This window comes from Ascaphus truei, unplaced genomic scaffold, assembly GCF_040206685.1.
Source record: "Ascaphus truei isolate aAscTru1 unplaced genomic scaffold, aAscTru1.hap1 HAP1_SCAFFOLD_280, whole genome shotgun sequence".
NCBI classification, from domain to species: Eukaryota; Metazoa; Chordata; class Amphibia; order Anura; family Ascaphidae; genus Ascaphus; species Ascaphus truei.
In genome coordinates this window covers 469,790-496,134 of record NW_027455750.1, presented here as the reverse complement: position 1 = coordinate 496,134, position 26,345 = coordinate 469,790, and the positions used below count along the sequence as shown (strand labels likewise).

The 26,345-nt window shown below is 40.9% G+C and overlaps 1 protein-coding gene across 1 annotated transcript; it reads right to left on the bottom strand.

The window, feature by feature from the left end:
- Positions 1-1,517: 1,517 nt before the first annotated feature.
- On the bottom strand, positions 1,518-25,995 carry LOC142481567 (peptidyl-glycine alpha-amidating monooxygenase B-like). Its single transcript, XM_075582946.1, has 6 exons — positions 25,826-25,995; positions 13,895-14,011; positions 12,102-12,174; positions 8,667-8,877; positions 1,884-1,938; positions 1,518-1,533 (listed from the first exon to the last, which is right to left on the bottom strand). Exons 1-6 carry the CDS (start codon positions 25,978-25,980, stop codon positions 1,518-1,520), a joined length of 627 nt encoding a protein of 208 aa, XP_075439061.1. The 5' UTR covers positions 25,981-25,995.
- Positions 25,996-26,345: the final 350 nt, after the last annotated feature.

Here is a 26,345-nt window from a genome sequence, read left to right as displayed (position 1 = left end):
GGGGAAAGGGGTGTGAAGTGCAGGGGTGGGTGGGATGTGTGTGGTGTGCAGGGGGGTATTGTGTGTTTGATGTGGAGGGGGGTATTATGTGTGTGGGTGAGGGGGAGAGATGGGGGTATGAGCGATAGATGGGGAGTATCGCAAAGATTGATAGTGTTGGGTTCTGGGGGAGATATGAGGATGATGATGAAGGGTGCTGGGGGAGATATGAGGATGATGATGAGGGGTGCTGGGGGAGATATGATGATGATGATGATGATGATGAGAGGTGCTGGAGGAGAGATGATGATGATGATGATGATGATTTTACCCGTGCGGCCCAATTTTTTTTTCCTTGGAGCAGTTCGGCCCTTCGCACTTTACGAGTTGTGCAGGCCTGGTGTAAATAAAGAAGCGATGCTACCATACTGTACTTCCAACACTTTAAATTATGTTTTCGACTTGAGAGTTCTCATTATACAAATAGAAGACATAAAATGTTGGATTTGCCCAGTACAATGTGCATAGAGAAAAAAAGGTTTGGTTGCTCCGTGGTCACAGCATCTTCAACAGCCAACGCATGGATGAAAAAAAACTTTATTGGCAACTAGCAAAGAACATCAGCACGAACCACTCTCAGAGTGGTTCGTGCTGATGTTCTTTGCTAGTTGCCAATAAAGTTTTTTATCATCCATGCGTTGGCTGTTGAAGATGCTGTGACCACGGAGCAACCAAACCTTTTTTTCTCTATGCGACGTCACTTCCGGTTGGAGCACGCCGACACCAGAAACAGCGTGGACACAAGCTGCCAGAGGATCCTACCGGTGCCTAACGGGAATGGCTTTTTGTGAGTACAGACCGGCTGATTACCTCCACGCGGTACACAGGGGACAGGTGAGGCGTCTGGTGATCGGGCCGTGACTTACTTAGGGGCGCCCCTCGGGAGGTGTCCCTCAGTACTTCTATCCGGTATACACCATTGCCCAACACCCTGAGTGAGTACCGGAGGTTTATTATAATATTAGTTATCATTAACACTGGTGTCTGTCTTCAATCAAGTGGAGAAGTTATACTCCGTGCCCAGGTAGTAGCCTCGGTTACCTAGGGACTTACCCTATATTTTATTCAGTACAATGTGCAAGTGACTTGTCCTTCTAAATCTGCTATTCATAAAGTGAAGCTCACAATAAAATAACACCCTTTATGTATGAGTTGTGTACATAGGATAGTTTAGAGGTACAGAAGCATGGATGGGCAAAGGTAATCTACTGGCTATGTTGTAATTATTGCATTTCTATTTTGAAAGAAATGATTTCATTCATTTAAAGCACGTATGCTGCAGAAGCTGTATAAGATTACCTGGTACATAAGAGACAGCAAAAACTTCTCTTCCAAATAGCTTGTGTTTGATTTCTTTGACAAATTGTCCAGTCTCAGAATAAAAGCATTGAATCCGTCCATTTTCTCTGTCGGCCACGCATAACTGGCCCTGCTCAGCTACCATGGTCAGGCTGTGTGGGATACGGAACTGACCTGGTTTACACTGGCGACACACTTTATTCGAGCTTGGCTAGTCCCACGAATTCGGGTATACCCGGGTGTATTGAGGTTTGTGACTGTTTTCTGCCCGAGTACATTGAGTTATTTTCCAAGCAGGGATTGAAGCATTTTATTCCCGCTGGCTGCAATACTGCACAGTATATATATATAAACTGCATTACAATTCATGAATTTATGCCATCTGGTAGACACGCGAAGCATTGCAGCCTATTAAATCCTAATCATTATCATTTAACAGATCAGCCGCCCATCAGCCAGGCATGAACCCAGGCTGGGAAGGCAAATGCAACGGGGCTTGTCAGAGGTTAGGAGTGGCGCATTCCAGGTATCTGCCAGGTACATACCGGGTATTTGCTCGAATAAAGTGTGTCGGTGCAGTAGCTATGCCTGATGAAGATTCTGTAGGCGGAAATGACAATTGCATATATAAAATGTAATCAACCACCACCTTATTTATACTAATTGTATATTAAAGCAGTAATCCCATATATGTTTTTTTGCACAATTTGAACCAGGGTTTTTCTGGAGCTTAACTGTGACATTCCTAGCACCAACAATTCCTGAATATTTACATTTTTAGGTGCTGGTAAAATTCAAGAAAAATCAAAGATGGCTGACGAGATCATCCAATAGGCAGCTGCAATGCCATGTTCTGATAACACCGTGGCTTGCTATTGGCCCATGGGAGTGACTCTTTGATGGTAGCCATACAGTAGTTATTTCCTAACAGGGACTAGAAATACAGGCACATAAAAAGGTAAATATCTCAGGAACTGAGGTTCCCAGAAATAAATAGAGTGTGGTACAGGGGAGATTGCTGCTATGTATTAAACTGCACATATATACACATCTGTGCAGTTGCGAAGGCTTAGATAGCTATGGCCAACCTAATATTTCAATCAATTTAGTTATTTTCAGATGCCTATAAACAATAGAAAGGATTGGCTGAAAAACTAATGTAAGATTTACATTTATTATTATTATAGTTTATTTGCAAAGTGCAGATATATTCCACAGTGGGGGTACAGTGATATAAATCACAAATAGAATTACATAAAAATAAGGGCAAACATGCACAGATACAGAAGGTAATGAGGACCCTGCTCCTGAGAACTTACACTCTGGAGGGAATAAGGGGCAATGTTAAAGCAAAAGGTAAAGTGGCTGCTCATTGTGGGATAGAGTATGCCTCAGGATGGAGTATTGTCCAGCCACACAGCTGGGACCATTAAGGTTTGGGTGTCTGGATGTTAGCGGAGGGGTTTTTGTCATAACTTAACTAATGTGTGGTGGATACCTATACAAGCTTCAAATTGCAAAGCCACTATAACCAGCCACACACCCAAAAGGTCGAAACAGCTGTCTGTGGGTATGTTTACTGGCTATGGATCTTAACCTAGGCTGTGCTGAAAAGCTGTGTAATGCAGCAAGCATAGGCTTATGTCAAAATGGATTTGAAGCAGAAGTTGGCAGTGTGTGCTCATTTGCATGTAATTTCCCTGAATCCCTTGCTGCAGTGGAATCACTGTATGCTGGGCAATAATGGTGAAAGGCGGGGTTGCAGACCTGTCTAAGACATACAAATGAGCACACAGTAATATTTCCATTTGATAGAGTATATATATATATATATATATATATATATATATATCTATATATATATATATACAGTGTTCGACAAACCTATACATTTGCACGCCCCGGGCGAGTGGATTTAACATCGTGGCGAGCTCCTATTGGCCCAAGCAGCACACGTGTGGTACTAGTATGTTTGTAATGGTGCTCAACAGTGCTGGGACTATGTGAAAGGAGGGGAGTATATTGGGTAATAATTATATTTTGCAATGGTACTGTGCCTTTGGATGGGCAAAGGTACCCTGAAGGTAGGAGTGGGTTGCCAAAGACAGCCCTCTCTTTCCTCATTAGGTAGCCCCAGGTTTAGTACTCACTGAGTCTTCTTTCTTCCCCAGTCTCCCCTCCAAAGCGTGCAGCTGTATTAGAGTGTAGATCCAAAGCCAGGGTGTGCAGCGCACAGCAATAAGGAGGAGCAGGTCTTGCAGAAAAAATAGTCCTTTATTTAATTCATGGTGTGGGACAACAACAAACCTTCAACGCGTTTCGTTCAAGGAACTTTATCAAGAAGTGCTGGTTAGGTAAAAAACTACAATTTATATACAGCTGACTGCCTTATTTTCGCGCCAATCGTGACGTCATGGTTTGTATATAAGCCACTCAGAATCGTTATTCTCGCGCATGCGCGCGGCGCCAGCAACTCTATCATACTCTCTATGGTGTTTTGAGTCCTCCGCGCATGCGCGCGGCGCCTGGGTATCAGGGGGTATGCTGATGATGTCTGCCGAGTATTTCAGCTTGTACACGCCCGTGGGGCGGTCCTAAGCGCAATCCACGCCTCAGACTCACCAGAAAGACTCCCCCTCCTTCCATACGTCAACAATCTCAGTGATCTCTAGATGTTATAGACCTCCGCGCATGCGCGCGGCGCCAGGGTGTCAGATGGCCCACTCCTAATGTCCGTCAAGCACTGCCGCAAGTGAATGCAATGCATGTCCCTGACTATAAGAGTGAAGCCTCCCCACTCCAAGTACCGCGCGAGCGATGAGGTACTAAGTTGTCAAATCACATCCCTACTACAATTAGGCTATAAAGGGGCTATAAAAAGCCACTATAAGATAAATAAACGGAATAGATTTGTTATAATGGCAGTAGGCTGTATATATAAAATACCTATAGGCAATATATGTATATAGATAAACAATAACACAAATGCTTATGGTAAACAAATACAATAAAATACACATTTTAAACAGAAAAAACATATATATAAAAAACACAGTTTATTGTTTTAAAATATGCATTTATCAAAAAATGTTTAAATGATAAACACAAAATAATAATAAAAACATTTTATAAAAAAAGCAACAAATATGTCTCGTGCCTTAATTACAGCAAATTGCATATCCCGCTGGATGAGAGTAATAATCATATAAGTATCATGTAAATTGTTAACATCAATCTAATGTGTGGTTACATACACATGTACATTAATTTTTGCTGATTATCTTGACCATGACTTAAAAAACTTCCAATTATCAATATAAGTTATCAAATCAAGATAATCAGTGATGAGTCAAGAGGTGGAAGTCATGCTGATAGTTAAGCTTCTTATTTTAATTGTCTCATAAACATTAAACTTACTATTTTGATTATCACGTAAACATATTCTCAATATATGAAAACCTTTTGGTGTATTTCTATAGGTCGTTCCAAAGTAAATGATACTCATTTAAGAAAATGGTTAATGTTCCATTCTATATTTATTCCATCGGGGAACCTAGTTCTTAATGTAAATATCCAATAGGATTCTCTGCAATCTAATGTTTTCACAGTGTTACCCCCTCTTTCTTTTCTGATTATTTTCTCGATACCTACAAATGAGAAATTACTGATGCCTCCCTGCCCACATTCTGAAAAATGTTTGGAAACAGGGTGTTCTTTATCATTTTTGCGTATCAACCTGCAATGTTTCTGTGGTGGTACAGAGTAGGACTGACTACTTCAAGGAAGCATTTCGCCAACTTGAGGATGTGTCCTCCTATTCTGTGCTTCCACGGGACCCCACGGATTATTTTCTGAGGGAACTACTTGAGCTTGTAGATCTAGGAACAGCTACACATGTTTTGACCAAAAATGAACCAGACTTCATTATCAATCGACACCCTATCATCCCCATCTATCACCATCTCCCAAAGATCCATAAGACTTTGGTCGATCCTCCTGGTCGGCCAATAGTCTCCAGCATTGGATCTTTGGGAGATGGTCTATCTCAATATGTGAATGCATATCTGCAGCCCTTTGTTAGGAAACTACCCTCCTTTGTTCTGGATTACCTGTGGGTTACTATGGATGTGGTCTCCCTGTATTCGATCATCCAACACGATCTGGGCATGATGGCTGTCCGCCATTTCATAAAATGTCCAGGCAGCTCATTACCTACTACTACTTTTATAATGGAATCAATACTTTTTTTAATCACGCACAATTATTTTCTTTTTGATCACAAGTTTTATTTACAACTTCGGGGGACGGCAATGGGGACAAGTTTTGCCCCCTCCTATGCCAACCTTTTCATGGGGTGGTGGGAGAATAAATTTATTTTTGGAAGCACAAATCTTTATAGACACAATATTATTTTTTATAAACGGTTTATTGATGACCTCATCTTTATTTGGCACGGGAACACGGACACTTTATTAGAATTTATAGAATATTTAAATAAAAACACTTTTGATATCAAACTCACTGTTAATTACCATACTCATCACATCAGCTACCTGGACATTTTATTTTACATTGACATCAATCAAAAAATACAATCGGATATATACAAGAAACCAAATTCCCGTAATTCGTTTCTCAGAGCGGACAGCTGCCACCCCAGGTCGGTGATCAAAGGAATACCCAAAGGCCAGTACCTCAGACTGAGACGGAACTGCTCAACTTTTGAGAGTTTCATTACTCAGTCTGAGGAGCTGACAAATAAATTTATAGAGAGAGGATACGACAGGGAGACCCTCCAGACTACACTACAGGAGGTCAAAGGAATTGAACGAGCTACAGTAATGCCGTCTGTGTCCAGAAAGGGGAGGGGAATTGTATACACTGAAACAAAAAGAGACAGAAAAGAGGACATAACATGTCCACTGTTTACTGTATTTCACAATACAGCAAATCCAGCAGTCAAATAAATAAGAATGTGAATAAGCACTGGGAATTGTTACGGATGGATCCAATCTTAAAGAAATATACAGATAAGGGTCCAAAATTTGTCTACAGACGAGCTAAGACACTAGCTACCTTTTTATCACCAAGTGTAGTATCAACACCAGTAAAGAGATCAGAACATTTTGTGACAAGGGGATCCTTTAGATGTAATCAGTGCAACATGTGTCAATTCATGAAACCAGCTCGACATGTCTTTTCCCACAGTCCACATAAACGCTATACTATACATAATTTCATCAATTGTAACACTACATTTGTAGTGTATTTGATTACATGTGGCTGTGGGAAGAGATATGTCGGTAGGACCACAAGGGCATTAAAAGTAAGGATGCAGGAACATTGCAGGTTGATACGCAAAAATGATAAAGAACACCCTGTTTCCAAACATTTTTCAGAATGTGGGCAGGGAGGCATCAGTAATTTCTCATTTGTAGGTATCGAGAAAATAATCAGAAAAGAAAGAGGGGGTAACACTGTGAAAACATTAGATTGCAGAGAATCCTATTGGATATTTACATTAAGAACTAGGTTCCCCGATGGAATAAATATAGAATGGAACATTAACCATTTTCTTAAATGAGTATCATTTACTTTGGAACGACCTATAGAAATACACCAAAAGGTTTTCATATATTGAGAATATGTTTACGTGATAATCAAAATAGTAAGTTTAATGTTTATGAGACAATTAAAATAAGAAGCTTAACTATCAGCATGACTTCCACCTCTTGACTCATCACTGATTATCTTGATTTGATAACTTATATTGATAATTGGAAGTTTTTTAAGTCATGGTCAAGATAATCAGCAAAAATTAATGTACATGTGTATGTAACCACACATTAGATTGATGTTAACAATTTACATGATACTTATATGATTATTACTCTCATCCAGTGGGATATGCAATTTGCTGTAATTAAGGCACGAGACATATTTGTTGCTTTTTTTATAAAATGTTTTTATTATTATTTTGTGTTTATCATTTAAACATTTTTTGATAAATGCATATTTTAAAACAATAAACTGTGTTTTTTATATATATGTTTTTTCTGTTTAAAATGTGTATTTTATTGTATTTGTTTACCATAAGCATTTGTGTTATTGTTTATCTATATACATATATTGCCTATAGGTATTTTATATATACAGCCTACTGCCATTATAACAAATCTATTCCGTTTATTTATCTTATAGTGGCTTTTTATAGCCCCTTTATAGCCTAATTGTAGTAGGGATGTGATTTGACAACTTAGTACCTCATCGCTCGCGCGGTACTTGGAGTGGGGAGGCTTCACTCTTATAGTCAGGGACATGCATTGCATTCACTTGCGGCAGTGCTTGACGGACATTAGGAGTGGGCCATCTGACACCCTGGCGCCGCGCGCATGCGCGGAGGTCTATAACATCTAGAGATCACTGAGATTGTTGACGTATGGAAGGAGGGGGAGTCTTTCTGATGAGTCTGAGGCGTGGATTGCGCTTAGGACCGCCCCACGGGCGTGTACAAGCTGAAATACTCGGCAGACATCATCAGCATACCCCCTGATACCCAGGCGCCGCGCGCATGCGCGGAGGACTCAAAACACCATAGAGAGTATGATAGAGTTGCTGGCGCCGCGCGCATGCGCGAGAATAACGATTCTGAGTGGCTTATAAACAAACCATGACGTCACGATTGGCGCGAAAATAAGGCAGTCAGCTGTATATAAATTGTAGTTTTTTACCTAACCAGCACTTCTTGATAAAGTTCCTTGAACGAAACGCATTGAAGGTTTGCTGTTGTCCCACACCATGAATTAAATAAAGGACTATTTTTTCTGCAAGACCTGCTCCTCCTTATTGCTGTGCGCTTTACACCCTGGCTTTGGATCTACACGTGTGGTACTAGGTGGTGAGTAGATTATTTTGTTCGGCGAGTAGATTTTTTTTTTTTTCCCTTCTTAAAATCAGAGTGAAAGTTGTTCCTTTTAAAGTATTTAAGTTTCAACTAATGGGAGCAGGGCACAAGACAATGTACCTTCAAACTCTAAAGACTCAAACTACTAGAGACTTCAAATGTATTCTGATCTTTGCTTGCACCCACATACAATGGGGTAGATGTTGACTACAGTACTGATGAGCCTCATTATCCAAAACCAAAAAAAAAGATTTAATAAATGAACACCATCGAAAATTTCCTCATGCCAATATTATGAGGAAATGTTCTGACCTTGGAGAATTTCCCTAAAGATGACTAGATTCTAACGCATGCATAAACCTTACATAGTACATAGCTGTATGATTTTGGCTTTGTTATTTTCCATTACACAATTGTGACTTACCTTCTCCCCACTGCATGATGAACATCCCATTGGGTGAAAACTGCATGATCCGACTGTTGCAGTAACCATCCGATACAAAGAAGTTACCAGTTATTGGGTCCACTGCAACATCAGTTGGCTGACAGAAATGTTTCTGGTCACTTCCTGGTTGAAATGCTTTACCCAGAACTAAGAGTGGAGACTCTTTACCTTGTGGTCCCAGCTTAAATATCTTTGCAGATAAGGAAAGAAAAGTAGGCTTTAAAATTGTATATCTCATGAAAGGAAGCAAAACTAAGAACTTTTAAAAACACTAAAAACCTTGATTGATAACTCCCCACGTTGTTGTATTCTAAATTATCACTATATTGTTCTATTTAAGATAAGGCAGTGCTTCTCAAACCTCTCATTGGGCCCGGAGTCCGACCACGTTTCTGAGGCACCCACCCATTCAATTTATGGGCAAACTAAGTGAATTCACTGTGTACAAGTGCGTTGGTTATACCTAAAATCCGGTGAGGCACAAGGTCACCATAGAGACGTTTTAGTACAAAAGAGATAAGGGCATTTGAACAATTACAAGATGGCTGCTGCACAGCTACAGTACCTGTACGTAAGAAAATCAGCAGCTGTGATCTTATAGGTAACAACTATTACTTGGACACAGGTATCTCGCTGTCTACAGCCATTTTAAACTCATGAAAAATGCAGGTTCATTACAGACGAGTAATGTAAATTGAATTAAAGTGATTTGAAAGAACTTAGATATGGATTTCAAAACTAAAGCTGTCTCGCATTTTAATCTGGTCTGTAACTGTTACATACACCTATAACACACACACACACACACACACACATAGATATATATATATATATATATATATATATATATATATATATATATAAATAAAAATATATCCTATAACATATAATAATAATACCCTAATCATAATATCCTAACTGTGCATGCAATGTCTTGTATATAATGCATAACCCTGCTCACTTCATGTAACTATGTATTTGTTACCCAGTTAGGTCCGGAAATAATTGGACACTGATTCAAGTTTAGTTATTTTGGCTGTGTAACAAAATAAATTCAAGATACAGTTAAATAATGAATATGGGCTTAAAGTGCAGTCTATCAGCTTTAATTTGAGGGTATTCACATCCAAATTGGAGAAAGGGTTTAGGAATTACATCGCATTAATATGTAGCCCCATCTTTTCCAAGGGACCAAAAGTAATTGGACAATTGACTCAAAAGCGGTTTCATGGACAGGTGTGGGCTATTTCTTCCTTATTTCATCATCAATTAAGCAGGTAAAAGGTCTGGAGTTGATTCCAGGTGTGGCATTCACATTTGGAAGCTGCTGCTGTGAACCCACAACATGCAGTCAAAGGAGCTCTCAATGCAAGTGAAACTCGGCATCCTTAGGCTGCAAAAAAAGAAAATCCATCAGAGAGATAGCAGGAACATTAGGAGTGGCCAAATCAACAGTTTGGTACATTCTGAGAAAAAAAGAACGCACTGGTGAGTTCTGCAACACAAAAAGGCCTGGACGTCCACGGAAGACAACAGTGTTGGATGATCGTAGGATCCTTTCCATGGTAAAGAAAAACCCCTTCACAACATCCAGCCAACTGAAGGACACTCTCCAGGAGGTAGGCATATCATTATCCAAGTCTACCATAAAGAGAAGACTTCACGAGAGCAAATACAGAGGGTTCACCACAAGGTGCAAACCATTCATAAGCCTCAAGAATAGAAAGGCCAGATTAAAATTTGCCAAACAATATCTAAAAAAGCCAGCTCAGTTCTGGAACAGCATTCTTTGGACAGATGAAACAAAGATCAACCTGTACCAGAATGATGGGAAGAAAAAAGTATGGAGAAGGCTTGGAACGGCTCATGATCCGAAGCATACCACATCATCTGTAAAACACGGTGGAGGCAGTGTGATGGCATGGGCATGCATGGCTTACAATGGCACTGGGCCACAAGTGTTTATTGATGATGTGACAGAAGACAGAAGCAGCCAGATGAATTCTGAAATGTATAGGGATATATTGTCTGCTCAGATTCAGCCAAATTCAGCGAAATTGATTGGACGGCGCTTCACTTTACAGATGGACAATGGCCCAAAACATACTGCGAAAGCAACCCAGGAGTTTTTTAAGGCAAAGAAGTGGAATATTCTGCAATGGCCGAGTCAATCACCTGATCTCAACCCGATCAAGCATGCATTTCACTTGCTGAAGACAAAACTTAAGGCAGAAAGACCCACGAACAAACAACAACTGAAGACAGCTGCAGTAAAGGCCTGGCAAAGCATCACAAAGGAGGAAACCCAGCGTTTGGTGATGTCCATGCGTTCCAGACTTCAAGCAGTCATTGCCTGCAAAGGATTCTTGACAAAGTATTAAAAATGAACATTTTATTTATGATTGTGTTAATTTGTCCAATTACATTTGAGCCCCTGAAATAAGGGGACTGTGTATGAAAATGGTTGCCATTCCTAAACGTTTCATACGATATTTTTGTTCAACCCCTTGAATTAAAGCTGAAAGTCTACACTTCTATTGCATCTCGGTTGTTTCATTTCAAATCCATTGTGGTTGCGTACAGAGTCAAAATTATGAAAATTGTGTCAGTGTCCAATTATTTCCGGACCTAACTGTATTTGCCATCATAACTCTGTGCCCAGGACATACTTGAAAACGAGATGTAACTCTCAATGTATTACTTCCTGGTAAAACATTTTGTAAATAAATAAATGTTGTCTGTTTGTATCAATTTTGTAATCCAGACTATTCTGCAGTGTTAGTTTGTAAAAACTGATTGAGGATGTTAGAAAGAAGAACACATTTAAGGGAAACTTATTTCATAGAAAAGTTAGACCAAGTGAATTGTTAATAGTACATTTTGAGTACACAACATCTCACGTATCCAAGGTTTAGATAAGAACACTGGCGGTACGCCCAGGCTTTTGGTTTGTTTTTGTTCTTTCTGTTATTATACAAGGCTCGTCTTCCTAATCTTATTACTGCTTAATAGTAATAGGTTCATTTAGTGGCTACAAATTACTATATGAATCATGCTTGTTAGTAGATGCATCAGAACAGAACAGAAAATATATACTGTAGCCCAAGTCTGTTCACCATTGTTAACCTGTCCTTGCCCATACAAACTGAAGCTTGGTATTGTAAACTGCTACAAGAATAAATTATATATAAAACTGCAAAGAAATCTGTGTTGGGATCTGTATTTTCATACACTGAATAAACATTTATTTTCAAGTATCTTCTAAACCAGAGAAAAAAGGTGAAACCTATTAGTGGATTATTGCTTTAACTTATGACATGTCACATGTTGGTCTAGCAATGACTTATTGAAAAATATGAAACAATTACATTCACTTTCCCGTCTTACTGTATTACATTTAATTGAAAACCCTACTTGATGCAAAGCAACATCAGTGACCCAATAGTTCCCGTCTTTATCGACACTTAAACCATGTGGCAAATAAAAACTGCAAATACACATGAAAAATAAAAATGTTAGTCATAAGAATGACAAATGGCAAATAAGCATTACTATATTTTCCGTTTTGCTCCATTTGTTTATTTTTTGACAATCATAAATTATTTACCTCGTAATATGAGAGTTTATACCCAAATTGCCAAGATTCCTTGTGTCAGCTACACGTGTGTGAAACCAGTCCTTTTTATGTGGTCGTAATTAATCAGAAGAGTACCCCAAACTTTGAACCCTATAAACCTCTGGTTACAGGACATGACCCACAACTCTTGTGAAGTGGAAGTTGCAGAACATTCCCATGGCTCATTCATAAATATTATGGCTATGTAAATAACATAATTTAATAGTCAAATGGGTCTTTTGCATTCCTTGAAAAGATTTCCTGGAACAAACTATGCATATTTTTTTTATTCCTAAAGAGTTATCAACCCCTCTTTCTTTAACACTGTTCCTGTTTGCACCTGCCCTTCTGAGAATTAGCATTATTTTTAATCAGAGCAGTAACCTTAAACGTCACAATTACCGACTGTCTCTCTGCCAGTTCCTCATCTGTTGCTAGTCTCTGCTCCTGGAATGTTGGACACAAATAACTCCTTAGCAAGGGGAAGCAAAGTAGTAGAGGTCCTGACCTCTGGTTCAAGCAATTTTGAAAACAAAAAGTTGAACGAGCAGAGCTTTTTAAAGACTATATAACTATAAACAAAAAGTGGAATGACCTGCTCAACTGAGAGTATGTTTCAAAGGGGGGTGCTAGGAATTTAAATTCTTAACCAGAAAATAAAAGTAGACGAACATGCAGGGTTGACTAGGTCTATTGGTTGGACCTTATAATTTGAACAAATTGTGTGATATTATGTGCGCAATATAAGATTGGAGGACCTAAGAGAAACTTTCCACTTGAAAACTATTAAGGGAATCATAACTTTACAGGATAACTATCCAACCATTTGAACCTTTTAATATTCTTTGTTTTACAAATCAGAAATTGAAAATGCATTATTGGATCCCTCCAACAATAAAAACTATTGACACTTACTAATGCTCGCCAGCCTCCCCCAGTGAGCAAAAAGTATAAAACACTACTGTGCATACAGTTTCTCTATCTGCTTACAACTATGGGTTGAAGGCAAGAGCAAGGGGAGGTGTAAATTAGAAAGCATTGTAGGCAGGTGATGCTCTGCAAATATGTTCTACTTTATTATCACATACTACACTGCCATGGGGGTCTGAAATACATCGTAGAAACACCATTATGACTAGCAAAGGGGTTAAAGTGATATTTCTATTTCTCAGTATTATCACTCCATGCTGCTTGTTTATTTTTTGAAGTTGGGTTAAAAATAATGCTGAAAACTGCCACTTTAAAGTAAAATGCCACGCTGCTGGCAATTCCTTTGGGCAAGTATACTTGTATAGTATACTTGCCCAAAGGACTCAACGCTGCGGTGGAGTCAGACTTGCCTCCAGCGACCAACAAAAAGCCACATCATCATCGGGAGATGACATTGTGCTGAGCCACTGATTGAGCCACCTGTCCGGAAGTAGATATATCCTGACATGTTGGTGGCTCTTGAGGACTGGTGTGGCCCACCCTTGATTTAGGGGCACAATTTACCAATGTGCACAATTACCGCAGGAACTGCAATGTATACTCATGCAAGTTATGGTGAACATTAAGAGGTGAAAATAAAACAACCTGACTAATCACTTACAGATTCTTGCCTGTTGACTTGAGCACTGTAGAGCTGTTTTGGCTGACAACAAGTATAGTGCTTTCCTCAATTGGTCCGATTCCTCTTTGTTGATAAACAAAGTTTTTATCAAATGAGCTGTAGACAGAGATGTGTTTAGTAATATGCTACACATTAGAAATGTTAATGTCATTTACACAGTAAGTATTGGTTAAAGATGCAGCACAGTCGCAGCTGGGGCAAAAAAAATCTTCTGTGCTGCTATATTGAAATTACTTAACTGTTTTAAATAACTTATTTTCAACCACTTTTCTTGAGTTTCAAAAAGCACGGCAGTCGCTCTATTTCTAAACACAAGAGGGAGCACAAGGCAAACCTACAACACAGATCCAGATCCAGACAGCTCCTAAAGAAGGAACAGACGTTACTACAACCTCCAAACTACATCTCATTAGCATAGGTTTAAAGGAACGTTATTGTAGTATAACGTTCAGATAACTTCCAATAACGAGATGCTATGCCAGCGTTGGCATTAATCCTATCCAGACCCAGGAACAAAGGATAGTGAAATAATGCCAAAAATACACTGTCATTTAATTCACGTCAAAGAAAGAAGCTGCAAAGAAGATCACCTCCCTATCGGAGCCTACAGATGACAGGAGCAGGTAAATGGGTAATACACACACATATATACATACATACAGTATGTATATATACATATATATATATATACACACACAGTATGTATATATATATATATATATATATATATATATATATATATGTTTTAGCCATAGATTCCTTTGTATATCAGTATTGCTGACCTGAAGAAGAGAGGATAACTCTCGAAAGCTTGTCCTATGACATAAATTGTTAGTAAATAAAAAAGGTATCACCAAATACTGAAGAACTAATTTATTCTGCACTATCTCAACTGGACTAACACGTCTATTTTCTGATATATATATATCAGAAAATAGCCGTGTTAGTCCAGTTGCGATAGTGCGGAATAAATGAGTACAATGTCTGTGTATGTGTGTATATATATATATATATATATATATATATATAACGGTGGAGGTTTTCTGTCGCATATATATATATATATATATATATATATGTATATATATATATATATATATATATATATATATATATATATATATACATATATATATATATATATATATATATATATATATATATATATATATATATATATATATATATATACATTTCAAGTTATGGTGGGTGAAAAAGGCGACAGAAAACCTCCACCGTTAGCATATAGCCAATAAAGAATATCACTTGTGAGCACATTCACGTCTTAGACAGGTCTGCAACCCTGCCTTTCAACCATTATCACCTCGCATACAGTGCTCCCACTGCAGCAAGGGATTCTGGGAGATGACATGCACATGAGCACACAATGTGTCACCTTTTGCCTGGAATATCCATTCACATGGGCTCCATGTATATATATATATATATATATATATATATATATATATATATATATATATATATATATATACATATATATACACACATATACACACACGCCGCAAATAAAAAGATCACATGTGAGCACATGCACATGTCTTAGACAGGTCTGCAACCCTGCCTTTCACCATTATCGCCCAGCATACAGTTCTTCCACTGCAGCAAGGGATTCTGGGAAATGACATGCAAATGAACACACGTGTCACTTTTTGTCTGGAGGTTTCTTGCTGCCTTTTTCACCCACCATAACGTAAAATGTGTATCACGCACACACACATGCGAACTAGAAGTTATCATTTATATTATTAATTTGGGTTCACACAAACCTTCAAAATCAAGTGGGGCTTCTTCCTCCTCTTGATTTTAGGGGTATATTTTGGTAATCCCATGCAAAGCAGTGATCATAAAAACTATCCTTTCCCCACTACACAAAATGGGGGAGCAGACGATTAGAAACTCTTGAACACATATTGGGTTGCTTTGATTGACATTGGCAGTGCCCTTGCTCATTTCTGGTATATTCTATATTTATAAGAATAAAACTCTGCCTTGGGGGGTGGTCAGAGTGTCACTTTCTCTGGTGGAGAAAAATATAACCATTTTTATTTTATCTCTCATAGAAAGGGGTAATCTACATACTGACCCTTTCTATGACAGTTTAAAGTGACTCATTGCAAGATACCTTTGGTTGTCTACCATAAAATAAATATATATAAGCTGTGTCATGGTGCATTATTGTTTAGTCACTGTAATTACATGAGAAATGAACGGTGTGCCAAAATATGCTTAAAAAATATAAAAAAGAAGGAGCACTCACGAGATTGGAATTACGGCCACGGGTGCACACAAGGACATAGATAACAGTCTATGTGGCATATTAATAAGGACAGCTGAGAGCACTCGCGTGGACTTGTATAAAGGTGTATTTATTATTAAATATGGTCAATGTTTCAGTCCCAACCTGGACCTTTCTGTGAGAAAGGTCCATGTCGGGACTGAAACGTCAACCATTTTTAATAATAAATACACCTTTATACAAGTCCACCCGAGTGCTCTCAGCTGTCCTTATTGATGCTTAAAAAGGGAACTGTATTGGATGTTTTATTTTCCTAAAGCAAACAAAATGACAGGATATATGGCGTGATATATGGCCCATTCAGACACTTTCCATAATGATATCCAGACTTTTTAATAACGAGAATCTAAGAAGTATTTGTTAAATCAGGAAAAATTAAAGCAAAAGACAAATCAAGGTCACTGTAAAAACACCCTGTGAAGCATCAGCAATTTAAAAAAAAGAAGCTACTGTAAAATAAAGCTGCCCGGCTAATTTTTTCTTGCTTTTAGTTTATTCACACAATAAGCAGGAATGCAACTGGCAAACTGAAATGTCATAGCCCCATCACAACCATTTCAATGGGTCTTCAATGGATAGAAGCCCACAAAACCTCTGCAGTAATTCCCAGTTACCAGTTGGTGGCACTAATAATAGTGGTATCTGAGTTTGTACAAAACAGTGATTCAGTTGCATTTGTTAGAAAATTGCTTTTTTTAATCTGAAAGAAATAAGGAAGGTTTAATTAAGTTAAAACAGGAAACAGGCAATCCTGTACTGAGCCAGTGGTGCTCAACTCCAGTCCTCAAGACTCTCTCCCCCCCCAACATACTGTACAGGTTATAAGGATATCCCAGCCTTCACACAGGTGGCTCAATCTTCGACTGCACCACTGGAAGCATGAATCTGAAGAATGGATATCCTTAAAATCTGACCTGTTGGGGAGTCTTGAGGACTGGAGTTGAGCACCACTGTATTGAGCCTCTGATTATAAGCAGTACTTAGGAAATCGCTGTGAAACTAGAAAAGGTGTAATAATAGTGATGCGGGCATTGATGAAGCACTGAGGATATACACAGGCTTTTGTTGCATTCACATTAAAGGTCACACTAGAACACTCTTGTCAGTTGTTACATCTAAAAAAACTATTACATTCTGGGTGAGCTTGCAGACAAATTATACGTTAATGCAAAGTACAGTAAAAGGTTAGGCAAGACTTTATATGGTGGAGTGAAGTTGGGGTGTGTGAGAGATGTGTGCAGAGGTATGCAATGGAGACCATTTTTAAGGTGAAGTTAAAATGAGGCTTTATTGCCTGTTCCTTTAAACCATACAGCAACAAAAATATACATAAAACAATAAACACCTATCCCTGTGTAAGGGCTAACTTACTTCCCCAGTCCCTCTCTGCAAGGCTGGGGGGAAAAGCCACTTATCACCCCAAAGTCTCAGCGGTGCCTTAACACAGGTGGCCCTTCAGGTCAGTGGTGTCCGGATAGGGGTCTGCTTGAGGGTCCAGGCAGAGGTCTGGTCCCTTGCGTCTTTCTCTAAGGACACAGCCCTCCTTTTCCTTCTGTCAGTTCCCTTGTGAGCTAAGGCAGGGGGGCGCAAACTTTTTTTCCTGTGCCCCCCTGCCGGCGGTCATCTCACCCCCGCGCCCCCCCTCATCCAGGCTCTGGTGTCACGTTGCCATGGCGACGCGTGTGGAGCCAAAGTAAGTAAAGGGTTTACAGAGGCCCTGCAGCGCCCACGGCACTTAATTTAAGTGCCTTCGGGAAGCACGCCGGCCTCTGTAAATTGCGCGCCCCCCCCGCAGGCAGTCTTGCGTCCCCCCTGGAAGTCGTGCCCCCCAGTTTGCTCACCGCTGAGCTAAGGAATCTCCTTCCTGTTACTCAAACCAGGCTTTTTTCGAACAGTGATAATCAGCCAGGTGGAGACTGGTTGATTGTCTGTGTGCAATTAACCAGCACACTGCTGGATTTAGAGGCAGTTTCTCTCCAACAGTGATAAGTCCCTGTTACAGGGTGTGATACATCTGTGAGCTTGTTGGAAGTTGGGGAGAGCAAATATTTGTGTGGATAAGTGGATTGCATAGTTAAATAATTATAGTAGATAAAGATGAAAAAATACATATGTCCATCAAGTTCAACCTATGCTAAATTTAGACTTCAAACACTTAATCTATATTTGTATTTACAGTTTATTGATTCAGAGGAAGGCAACCAAAAAAACCCCAGTGAAACATCATGCAATGATCTCTCATAAGGCGAAACATAAATTCCTTCTTGACTCCAAATATTGGCAATCAGATATCTCCCTGGATCAACATCCTTCCAAAGTTTACATATTTGGTATATTCCTGTACACCTTGCCTTTCTAAAAAGATGTCCAACCTTTTTTGAATATATCTATTGTATCTGCCATCACAATATCCATGGGTAATGAATTTCACATTTTAACTGCCCCTACAGTTAAGAACCCTTTCCTTTGTTGCTGGTGAAATCCCCTTTCCTCAAACCTTAAAGGATGACCCCGAGTCCTTTGTACTGCCCTTGGGATGGATAGTTCTTTTGAAAACTCAGTGTACTGACCCTAAACATAATTTGTATATAGTTATCATATTCCCACTTAGACACCTCTTTTGTAATGTAAACAAATGTAATTTAGCTAACCTTTCCTCATAATCAGATTTTCAATCCCCTTTATTCATTTGGTGGCTCTTCTCTGCACCTTTTCTATTTCCTAATGGTGGTTTTTTATGGAGTGGTGCCCAAAACTGTACTGCATATCCAAGGTGTGTACTAATGCTTTATACAGCGGCATAATTATGTTTCCATCCATACTCGTTTAAGACCAGATCTTATTTCGCTTTGCAGCAACTGTATGATATTGGGTACTATTGCTTAACTACTTACAGCCAGAGTGTTATAGCCAGAGTGTTATAGCCAGAGTGTTATATAGCTCAGTAAAAAGCCGTTTTAGTGCAATATTGCCCTGCTATCGAAGCTTTGTGAATAGCTACATATGCAATATCGTTCTAAAAGGGCACTTATAGTACATTAATGCACTTATCAAAGTTTAGTGAATAAGCCCCAAAGAATCTAAATGCCTGCCTCTTCCTTTCCATTTCCTCCCCTACCTGTTTATTTAGCCACATTGGTTTACACTTCAGCACACACTGATTGATAGGGAAAACGAAAAGAGTCTCGGAATAAGCCAAAATGTAATAGCAATAATAATAGAACAATAGGTATCACAAATGGGAATGCTTAACGACTGTAAATGCAGAATATATGGTTCTTAAAAAGCACAAGAGTAGGGGGGAAAAACACAGGGAAGGGGAGTGGGGGAAAAAAGGGGAAACTGCTAACAAATAAATATATAAAGACAATGGGGGAGGGTAAGAGGGGCAACGTTTCAGGGTAACGACCCTTTCCTCAGGCACGTTCCCTTGGGTCCAACGGAACCACAAGGTACTTCCCTTAACCCTTAATTCCCCTACAAGACACAAAATAGCCAATTCAGATTAAGCTTAGAATCAAGTCCTGATCAATCATCTGCAGAATATGCAAGAGTATATGTCAAACTCAAACCGTCCATTTTCTATGTGATTATCAGGCTGCTGTCCTCTCTTCCTCTCTTCCAATGCAAAAGTGGCAGCCACTTTTGCATTGGAAGAGAGGAAGAGAGTGTCCTCTCTGATAATCACATAGCAGCCTGAACCATCCCCCGCCCGCAGGACATAGAGGTAAGGGGAACCCAAAGGGGGACCTGGCTACATCCTCCCCCTGGTGAAGAAACCAATATCCCGCTTGGGAACAGCATAACAAAACACACACAGAATTATATAATGGAAAATGCATACAGAGATTACAACTTAATCTGATGCAGACTCTATACAAGATTAAACAATTCTGTGAACATAGCAATAATCAAAGCCAGCTTGCTCCGAGCCAGCTGCTAAGACTCTTAGTGGGCTGCCCCTAACGAATCATAGACCCCTCTAGGAAGTAGCAATTGTGATCTTGAGGCTCTGACTCTGTCATAGGGGGTACAACAGTCTCTGTAAAGTCTCTTAATGGTACAAAGCTTGGACTCCTGGGGTCCAGGGGGCGTCTTGTTGAAGCCACTGGGGTGGATACATGCGGCACAGGTCCATTACCCGTTGCTCCTTCGGGAGGTGCCCATTGGTCTCCGTTAGAAGAGGATTCCTCCATAGGATCCTGAATTGGTTCAGACACAGACTGAGTTCTCGTTGGACCCCTCTGGCTCACTGGCCAATGTTACGGTCTCTGGTTCAGGGTCATCCTCTCCTACTTGAGGGATGGGCAGTAAATGGTTACGGTGCCAAACCTTTAACCTACCACCCGCGTCTTGGATGCGGTAGACAGGGAGACCCGGCATCTGTGACTCTACCTCAAAGACCCCGTCGCTCCAGCGGTCGGCCAACTTCTGTTTGCCGGGGATCCCTAGATTGCGCAGCGTCTCCGGGCTGTAGTTCCCAATAGTGGACCTTGTGGTCATATCGTCGCTTGTTGCAGGCGTTTAGATGGGATGAGGCCCTTTCCGCCAACTGATAGGCGTGGTGCAGGCCATCCTGAAGTCTTTTTACATACTGGTAGTGCGTTGTGTTGGATACCCCATCGGTAGATACCCGGAGTCGGATGTCTACAGGCAGCCGTGCCTCTCGCCCAAACATCAGGAGGTACGGTGTGAACCCCATGGATTTGTGCCTAGTGAAGTTGTAAGCGTGCACCATCGCTTCAACGTGCTTGCTCCATTCGGCCTTCTGGGAGCCCTTTAGGGTGCCGAGCATGTCGAGTAGGGTTCGGTTGAACTTCTCCAGCAGAACATCTCCCTCAGGATGATAAGGAGTCGTTCTGGACTTTTCAATATGGAGCATCTTCAGCAACTCCCGGATGAGCTTGCTTTCGAAGTCCTGCCCTTGATCCGAGTGTATGCGATTCGGTAGCCCATAGTGTACGAAGTTCCTCTCCCATAGGACCTTAGCCCCCGTGAGGGCCTTCTAATCCTTGGTAGGGAACGCTTGGGTGTACAGCGTAAAGTGGTCGGTCACCATCAGCATGTTGCTGATGCCTCTAGAGTCTTCCTCTGGATACACCTCAGGCACTTCCGGCAATGGTGTTCTACAGACACTCGCATTTTTGGCCAGAAGAATCTTTCCCTCACTAGTCCAAATATATTATCTACCCCCAGATGTCCGTGGTCATCGTGCATGAACCGTAAGACACGATTCTGCAGGTTTCTGGGCAGAACCAACTGTCTCCTGTCAGGGTGATTGTGGTAGGGGATGATCCTGTAGAGGAGGCCGCTCTCTAAATGGAACTTGTCCCACTCTCTCATAATGATGATGACCGTGTCAGTGAGGGCATGCGTCACCAATGAGGGGTTGTCTTGCCTGGCATATAGCTCCAGCCACTGGGTCATGCATCTGGTACTGTACCAATTCCTTTCATCCTACTGTATGATGGTGTCCTGGTGATTGCCATGCCTTCTGGATGACAGTACGTGGCGAGGAGTGCCTTGGATTGGCATCCCAACAAGTCAGCTACTCTTAATACTGAGAATGCCACCTTGTCCTGCACTATGGCAGCTGTAGAACACATGGCCTGAATCCCAGGTCTAGGGATTTCTTCCCAAGGGCCGTCGTCAGAAGTTACACTCAGTCCCGGTCTTCTGGACAGAGAATTGGCTCCGACATTTAGGGGCCCCGGCTTATACTTGAGGGTGAATTGATAGTTGGATAGTGCCGCCTACCACCTGTGGCGTCCAATTTAGCGGAGGTCAGGATATATGTTAGGGGATTATTGTCGGTCCGTACCTCGAACGAGACTCCATACAAATAGTCATGCAGCTTGTTGACTACCGCCCACATGAGGGCGAGGAACTCTAGCTAGTGGACGGGGTAGTTTTGCTCTGATGGTGTCAAGCTTCAGCTCACATACGTCAGCATGATGCCAGCAGGGTATTTCTGATAGAGTATCACTCCTAATCCATTGAAATTTGCGTCCATGTGTAGAATGTACGGCTGTTTGGGATTGGCGTAAGACAAGGCAGGGGCTTCCGTGAGGCTTTTCTTGAGGCCGACGAATGCCCTTTCACAGGCGGACGTCCACTTGTCTCCGAAGGGTAGCCACGTGTATGTGGCCTTCTGCCGAGGTTCCTCTGGGAAGATCTTCAAAAGATTGAGGACCTTAACTTTGCTGGAGTAGCCTTCCATGAAGCAGCGGTAGTATCCGCAGAATCCTAGAAAGGTCCGGAGTTCCATCACGTTGTCAGGTCTGGGCTAATTCACCACGGCTTCGACTTTTGGCGGGATCAGTAGCCATTCCGTCGGTGGACACTATATGACCCACTTAGGTGACAGACGTATGGCAGAACCGGCATTTGTCCAGGGACAACTTCAAGCCTTCCTTACCCAGTCTGTCTAATACTTTCAGCAGACACTCCTCGTGCTCTTCTAGAGTTCTTCCGAACATGATGATGTCATCAAGATAAACCAAGCACTCACAGGGATTCATATCCCCAATGGTCTTCTCCATCAGCATCTGGAAGGTCGCCTGGGCACCGCAAATGCCTTGGGGCATGTGGGTGAACTGGCAGAACTCGAGGGGACAAACGCTGTCTTCTACAGGTCTTCATAGGTACCTGGTAGTACCCAGATCTCAGGTTCAGCATGCTGAGGAGCTCGTCTATCCATGGCAGAGTGTACTGGTCCAGGATTGTACGATTGTTCAGGGTCTGGTAGTCTATGCACAGGCAGACTGACCCATTCTTTTTGTGTACCACCACGATTGGGGAAGGATAGGAGCTACGGGATTCGGTCATGATGCCCGCCGTCTCCATTTTCCTCACATCCTCCACATCTCTGGGAGCGATGCGTTTGAAACGCTCCCAGAAGGGCATGGTATCATTCAGCCGGATCATGTGCTGGGCGTTCTTGCTGCAGCCCACATCCATCTCACTTATGGAGAACACTTCCCAGTGCTCTTCCAATTTGGTACTTAGCCATTTCTTCCAGTTTGCTTATAGGGTCGATTCCCCGAAGTCGAACTGCAACCCGACAGGCTTGTCTTGCACAGTGGCTGTCTCTGAAGTAGTGACCCTCCTGGCCACAGTTAAAGCAGCAGTTATTTTGGTTCACACCAGCTCTGGAGATAGGAGTTACTCTCCGGAAAATCCTGGACGTGGCGGCAGGCGCCCTGTAAGGAGGATCGTCCTCTGCACTTTCTGCCTCCTTGGGCTTTGGGGCAGATGGCCCTTTGGTTTTCTCCTTGGACTTTTTAGGATTATGTAGGAGAGTATAGGCTTCGTGCTATTTCACTAGTCCTAATAGCTCCTCGAATGTAGGGGGAGGTCCTTGAAGCAGGGAACCCCGGCTCATGATGACTATATGATGCGTAGGTGTAGCTCCTCAGAGAAACTGCTTGCGGCGAAACTCATCCACTGTGTTCGCTGGAATTATATTATGGGTACGTAGCGTCTATAGTACCAACTGTATGTGCTGTATAAATGTGGACAGGTCTTCGTCTTCCTTCTGTCTGAGACCATAGAACTTGGACCATAGTAAACTCTCGTCTTTTTCTATACCGTAGACTCGCATCAATTTGTCTATGATCCTCTTGGCCGAGATATCGGCATTCTGATCTCGGTGCATGCTCACGAACGTGGAGGCTGGGGGTCGTAGGCTCTCCATTATCCGTTGCCTCTTCACTGCCTCGGTGCAGGACCATTCTCCAGCACCTTAAGGGTCTGTTCTCTCCAGGCCTCAAATCCTTCCTCCCCCAAGAGTTAAAGATGGTGGCGCCCTTACCAGCGTCCCGCCGTGAAGCACCGGCGACCCGGTCACCCCCTTGATCGGCCACAGCTCCCACCGCAGCGCACCCTGCACCGGAGCGTCTCCGCAACCATCCCCCGCCCCCAGGGCATACAGGTAAGGGGAACCTGGCTGCAATACCATGTTATGATCACTGTTTCCCAAAATGTTCCCGAACTAGAAAATGTGTTATTACTTCTACATTGTTTGATATAAGCAAATCCAGTATTGCCCCTCTCTTAGTTGGTTCCTCAATAATTTGGGTCATGTAATTGTCTTTAAGCACCCTCAAAAATCTGTTTCCTTTTGTTGTAACGCTAATCTCATTGCCTCAGTCTATGTCTGGGCAATTAAAATCACCCATTATGCAAACATGACCTAGTTTTGATGCTTTCTCCATTTGCAAAAGTATTTTGGCTTCCTCAATCTCACAGATATTTGGTGGTTTATACAAACATTTTCTTTGTACTTTTACCTCCACTGACAATTTCTATCTACAATGTCTCAACATTTTTATAATTTCCTTTATAAATATCTTCCCTTATAATTGGTTTTAAATCCGGTTTAACAAAGTATAAACATACTTCACCTCCTCTTCTATTTGCTCGATCCGTCCGAAAAAGGGAATAACCCTCTAATGAAGTGTCCACTCCAGGTTGAGGGTAGGTCTCTCAACATGTTGGGAGTTTGGTTCAGTAAATGTCTGTTATTAGTAAAGCTATGAGAGGAGTGGGAGTTGTAGGTGAGTTTGTTTGGTAGTGGGAAACTTGAGGTTGTAAGTTTATTGGGGTGCAGGTGTTAGTGTGTTTGGAGTAGAGGTCAATAAGTGTGTTAGGTAGTTCGGATTGTGTTCGTACGATGATCTGTAAATGGCCTATGGGGTTGGAATCTGTAAGTTTGTAGAAAAGAGGTCTGTGGATGTGTTGGGAGATTTCTTGCCATCATGAATATGCACATATCAGTACTAACACTGAAACTTAAGTCACTGTTCCCACTGTGGAACTATAATATTTTCTTTTTATTATAATATGTACTGTATAACTATACATATTTCATTCTAAAGAAAAGCCTTGCTTTGAGTTGCAGTGTGTTATGGGTATAAGTGAAACAGCAGACATATAGTATGAAATTTTTTTTCTTCTCTGAACTTACTTTCACCTTTATAAAAGCTGACTATTTTTAAAATCTTTTTCGAGATGGGCCCCTCGCTTTTCCTTATCTGTAAAGTCCTTTGAGCAGTTAGGCGAAGGAGGGAAAACAGCTATGGGTTTGTGGGGGACGAGGGTGCCATATATTATATCTTTCTTTCTTTGTCCTGTCTAGTTTGCAAAATATAACGGGTAATTATGTAGAAATAAAATAGGATGCCGATGAAGTCATATGGGCGGGCATTGCAAAATTATAGATGCACGGCTATTTCTTTTTTGGTATAAAGTAGACGGCTTGGGGCATATATGCCTTTGTGTTAAGTCGGGCAGCAATGTTTGATTTGTATTAAATGCAATCTTACCAAAAGCTGTTTGCAATAAAAGTCTCGATTCAAATTGCTTACCAAAAAGGAATAAGTGGGGGACTGAGTTTTTCCACGACACCGCGCATACTGTATATCACAAACAAGGTGGCAAACAGTGGAGCATCTCTAATATCTCCATTCTTAAATACACACTGCTCATTAAAATGGGGGATAAGGTAAATAAAATAACTAGGACTTCAATGCCAAAATGTTGCACCAAAACAGTTTCTACTGAAATTATAATGAAGGAAAATCTCGACTTACTTTTCATCCCAAACGTGATTACCCCGGTGGAAAATAACCAAGTTATTTTTGGAATCCAGAGCCAACCCAGAAACCTGTCCGACATTGAGCTTCATCCCTGGCCAGTCCACAACTTCTTCAAGGTGTAAATCTGAAGCCAAAACATAAAAGTGCATAACAATATGAATAGAAAGAAGTTCATTTATTTTTCAGTGGAAGTTACAGTAGCAGTGATTATGCAGACAATGTGTAATAATCTTTTTCAACACTGGCACATTTAGCCAACACTACAGTATATATGTTATGTTAGTAAAGAAATATAGCGATAATTGTAACGCTTACTAAGTTTTAACTAGAACACAATGCAAACTATTTATTTTTATTTTTTAACACTTGTAACAGATCCAATTCAAGCAAATAAATAAATAAATAAAAAATACCATCAAAACAAATGTCCCGAGTTTCACCAATGACACCATATTTGGTAGTAACTAGCAAATCTAAAGCATTGCTGTTAATTTAAGTAACCAAGTGATCAAGA

Bases quoted from the DNA above. Each gene is read 5' to 3' on its own strand.
- LOC142481567 (XM_075582946.1), bottom strand. From the start codon at position 25,980: ATGCACTTTTATGTTTTGGCTTCAGATTTACACCTTGAAGAAGTTGTG. The intron at 14,012-25,825 runs GTAAGTCGAGAT...CTCTGTCTACAG, and splicing joins AATCACGTTTGGGATGAAAA to CTCATTTGATAAAAACTTTG. The intron at 1,939-8,666 runs GTAAGTCACAAT...TTCCGCCTACAG, and splicing joins CATCATGCAGTGGGGAGAAG to AATCTTCATCAGGCATAGCT.